We start from the raw sequence: 4,560 nt of genomic DNA on the forward strand, positions 1-4,560 counted from the left end.
CAAGGTTTAGTTGTGGGCAAGCACATATGGCAACAAATTTAATCTCTTTTAGTTTGGTTAAACGGTAGCTTGTTGTCTACAATGAAATGCATATACACATAAGTCCCATTTGAAACAATTTCTATGTAAATCTATGTTTTACTTTGTTTAGTTAAATGGTCAAGGTTAGGTAAGACCTCTGTGGTGACGGGTGAAGCAAAAATATGCGGGTAAGGCTCAAAACTGCTGAACTATACATTATGTTTCATTTCATGAAGCACACTAAACCATTGATACTGCATTAAATGGCTAAAGAACCATAACCTGAAAAGCTGTCATGGTGATTCAATTTCTAAAACATGTGGCTCTTTTTTGTAATGTTGGCCTATTTCAGAAGATACAAAAAAAGGGCATGCAAAGATCATAATCTGAACTGGATGTCTAGAATTTACAAAGAAAATAGATATGCTAGTCGAAGCATGAGACAAAAATGCTTTTAGGTCCTGGCACAAAATTACAAACCCATAATTGATATCCAAAGGTCACTATTTTGAATTCTCGCTAAGCATGGCAGGCAAAGTATTAGACGATGCAAATGCTTCTATTCTCCTTATTAATTGTTGCAATTTAAATATGTAAGATATACATGCAATTCCAGCCAGGAACACACTGACCAAATACCATCAAAACCACTATGGGAAATTAAGAATAGGTTCCAACTTTTTGTTCACGGGAAATAAAGTAAGAAAAGAATATACCAAAATTTTAATATGAGTTGTAGAGAGGTGGGGAACCATGATCCTTCTTCGGGCAGAGACACCAGCGGCTGGGCGTCGGAGGGCTCTTTTGACACACATAAAGTAGATACATCATCTGCAAACCATGCCCTTGCTCATGTTGGAGCCTCATTTGAAGAACAGATGCCTATAGAACAAAAACGGGGTCAATGGCCTTGATGCTCTTTCTAGGTGGAAAAGGCCATCATGGAGAAACTTCTAAAGAAAAACAATAGAGAACAAATGGCCGTCAGAAGAGTTCAGATAGTTTCCTAAAACAGAGCAAAATAATAAATAATAAACAACCATATGTTCACTTGTTTAGGATGTTTTTGGTCATACAGACCGCATTTCTGGTCCCTTTCCCACTATATCTTAACTCGTTTTCTGATCACAGCTACACGACCATGTGTCATAAAAATACCAGTTTTGTAGAGAACTTGTCGCCAAATGGTGTATCATTATAAAAATTTGGATGAAGGACTGCCAATTTAGCACATATGTTTAATCTTATCCAAGTGTTTGAACCCCCAAAAGCATAACATACTAATTCCTTGTCTTCAAATATCATTATGGATGGAAAATAAAAAACAATGCATTAACCAAATACGTGATGCACTTGCTACTGAAAATTACAATGAGTACACATCAATTAAGCGAAAGAATTTGCAAAGAAAGCCTACCACAAGGGACAGAATCTTCAATGAACTGAAATTGCTCTTTACAATGGTGTTTCAACTAATACCACTATTTTCTACGTACTATAAGTTGTTAATTCTTTTATTTTATAACAGAGAGGATTTTTTGGTCTATTGGTGCATATGCGTTATGTCTTTCAGATTCCACCAAGATTGTGATAGGACTTGGAGTTACAGGTAAGCTGTGGTCTGTAGTCTGTAATAGGTACTGTAGTCTGTAAGAGGCACAACGATGAAACATTATTTTTCGAGGGAAGTTGCTTAATGAAAGGAAGAAAATATTTGAACCTAGCTACAGACCCATATCAATCACTATCGGCGGGAATTGGGATGAAGATTGAGAGAGTTGAGAAGTGGGAGAAACATACCTAATACAAATTCCATTGCAGCCTTCTTTCATTTCACTCGTCACCAATAAGCATGCTGTTGACATTAGGTGCCAAGTTGCCTCTTGAATATCCACGAGGAATAGCAGCAACAAGAAAACCCTGAAATTGTATTTAAATAGCTCAGCTAACTAACCATGGTGTAGCAAAAATAAAATGGCCATATCTAGGCAAGAAGTTTCGGCCAAAAACTAATGCAGCATTGCAGCATGGTACGCGAAAATGCATCATAAGACTAATTAGTTAGTTCCTTAAATCAATGGACAATTTCCACTTTTCCCAACTTGATTATATTTTTTCTGCATTTAACTATACTGTTCTAAGTAACCTACCACATAGAGCAACAAAAAGTACCATGGCATGAATTATACACAAACTAACATACCTAGAATAAGCAATCAAGTGGCCTAAACACATGTATTAAAGTAGGAAGGGATGGGAAATGACAGCCCATGTGAACTAATTACCTGGCTGGAAGCCATTGCAGAATGTCAGGTGAAGAGTTATCATGGCCAATATACAAGAAACAGATTTCAAGAGTTCCCAAATCAATTCACCAGAACCAAGATGGACACTGCATGTAAGATTTGAAAGACATTAACACAATAAAATCATTGTGTTGAAGGATGATTTTAGGTGAAAAAATGCAGGAAAACATTGTGTTAATCTCTGCAATATCTTCTTATTATTAAATTTATCACACCTTAGTAGAACATTAGTTTGTACCAAGACGAATAGATGCCGAGTCTGTACTGCAGCAAAACCATAAGCACTCACATATTAGGGAGCAAAGAATAGTAGTACCTAATATGCTAACATATTGCCTTCATGTAGTACTGCACTATTAATACCTGAAAATGGTACACGTGATTTAGAGGAACATAATATACATGATGAGCAAAAGAAACTTTTTTATGCTGGTATATGCTAGGTTGCAACAGAAATTTAAGAAGCTGATATGTTGCAGTATACTGTACTTGATAATCTGAATAGTCCAGAATAACTATTTGTTTGCTTTCAGTCATTTAATCTGCAGCAGAAGGGAAGAAAAATGCAGGAAAATAGCAGAAGGTGCTGAAAGGACATGGGACACACATAGACTATGGGGACAAACCGAAATTGCTAATCGTGATACTTATTACCTGAACAGACATTCACATTCATTGGTGTGGCACTTAGTCGTAACTAAAATGCACGGATATTGGTGTTCCATAGTAATAGACACTTGAAGCCCCATGTTGTAATTGTAACTGAGCAGAGATATAACAAAATATTACAGATTAGATATTTATTTAGGAATCAATGAAGAGCAAGCAGGTTCACCTCTTCCCCTGCCTTATCCTCTGGAAGCAAACTGGGAATGCGTTTGCTCCCTGTAGGGTTCAGCAAGGAAGTCTACAAATAATCCCAGCAGGGCTCGCTGAGATATGAGAACAAGCCAAACTTACCACCGAGCCCTTTCCAGCCGCGGAGACGAGCCGATCCGCCTCCCTGGCAGGCATCCGCGCCTCTCCTCCTTCTCTGTCCGGCGACGCCCGGTTGAGCTCCTCCTTCCGCGGCTTCCTCGCGATGAGGACTCGCCTCCTCCCGAGGCTTCCTCACGAGCTGGGATGGATAAGGACCTCAGGAGACGGTGGATCTCGCCGAAAGAACCGGTAGAGCTTTTGGGGCTGGGGGGGGGGGGGGGGGGGGGGGGGGAGTAAGGACCGGAGAAGGGTGGTGGCGCGGAGGCTGTATTGATGACGGAGGCGAGCCGATCCGCCTCCTTGGCAGGCATCCGCGACTCTCCTCCTTCTCCGGCCAGCGACGCCCGGTTGAGCTCCTCCTCCCGTGGCTTCCTCGTGACGAGGGCTCGACTCCTGGCTACGGGGGGGAGGAAGGACCGGAGGAGGGCGTGGTCGCGCTCGTCGGCGCCAGCGGGAAGGAGGAAGGGGGAGAAGGGATGCGGCGGCCGGCGGCTATCCGGAAGAGCAGCAAGGAGGGAAGGGGTGCGGCGCTGTCGAGTGAGGGAGGAAGGAGAGGTGTGGCGGCTAGGGTTGGTGCGGGTGTGGGCTCTGGCGCAGCAACCCCGCGACCAGGATTGGGAGCGGAGCGCGCGCGGGGATTGGGCGAAAGCCTTTTCCACCCGAGATCGATCAACCGAGCCAATAAACACGCGGCGCGAGCCCATCAGTCATTGGACAGCAAAAACGGCCGCGAGGTGAAATCGGGTTTAACAGCAGGTAAAGATCCCACGGCTCAGACACTCTAGATGGCCAGATCCAACGGCCAGCGAAGGAACTGATCGAGGGGGCATTCTCCAAGCGAGTTGGCTAGCCTCTGTATTGTTTTAAATTGTTTAGATTGTTCAATATTTACTTAAGCTGCAAACACCACACATTATCACAAATTCAAATAAAATGTGGGATTGTTCGATGTATAGTATGGTTTAAATTGTTCGACATTTAGCTGTGAGTTGTAAATGCCATGCATTATCACATTATGGTATAACATGTGCAAAACCACAGCACACGTATCACCGCTATATTCATGCATGCATACGCGTATCACAGCACGCATATCTCCTATTCAAATATATGAATCCACTTTCATATCAAATTATGATCTTTGTTAGTCTCTTACACCCACACAATCCTCTAACCTTTGTAGCTAGTACTAACTTTCTTTCGTGCATGTGCACGCCCACCTCACCCTTCCCCTCCCTCACCATTCTATCCATGG

General features: G+C 42.4%; 1 protein-coding gene across 15 annotated transcripts; it reads right to left on the reverse strand.

Annotated features, from left to right (window-relative positions):
* Positions 1-473: 473 nt before the first annotated feature.
* LOC123144738 (uncharacterized) lies at positions 474-4,044 on the reverse strand. Of its 15 annotated transcripts, none has more exons than XR_006471903.1 (7): positions 3,547-3,959; positions 3,288-3,444; positions 2,982-3,089; positions 2,543-2,690; positions 2,307-2,413; positions 1,822-1,941; positions 474-974 (listed from the first exon to the last, which is right to left on the reverse strand). XR_006471903.1 is itself a non-coding variant. In XM_044563962.1 (6 exons), the coding sequence occupies exons 1-5, from the start codon at positions 4,007-4,009 to the stop codon at positions 1,855-1,857; spliced, it is 819 nt and encodes a 272-aa protein (XP_044419897.1). In that variant the 5' UTR covers positions 4,010-4,044; the 3' UTR covers positions 474-903; positions 1,822-1,854. The 15 variants fall into 15 exon arrangements, 2 of the variants coding, with proteins under 2 accessions (XP_044419897.1, XP_044419898.1); XR_006471901.1 differs by having other exon boundaries at positions 474-903; positions 3,547-3,956; XR_006471905.1 differs by having other exon boundaries at positions 474-903; positions 2,543-2,591; positions 3,547-3,954.
* Positions 4,045-4,560: the final 516 nt, after the last annotated feature.

Source organism: Triticum aestivum, chromosome 6D (genome assembly GCF_018294505.1).
Source record: "Triticum aestivum cultivar Chinese Spring chromosome 6D, IWGSC CS RefSeq v2.1, whole genome shotgun sequence".
Lineage (NCBI taxonomy): Eukaryota > Viridiplantae > Streptophyta > Magnoliopsida > Poales > Poaceae > Triticum > Triticum aestivum.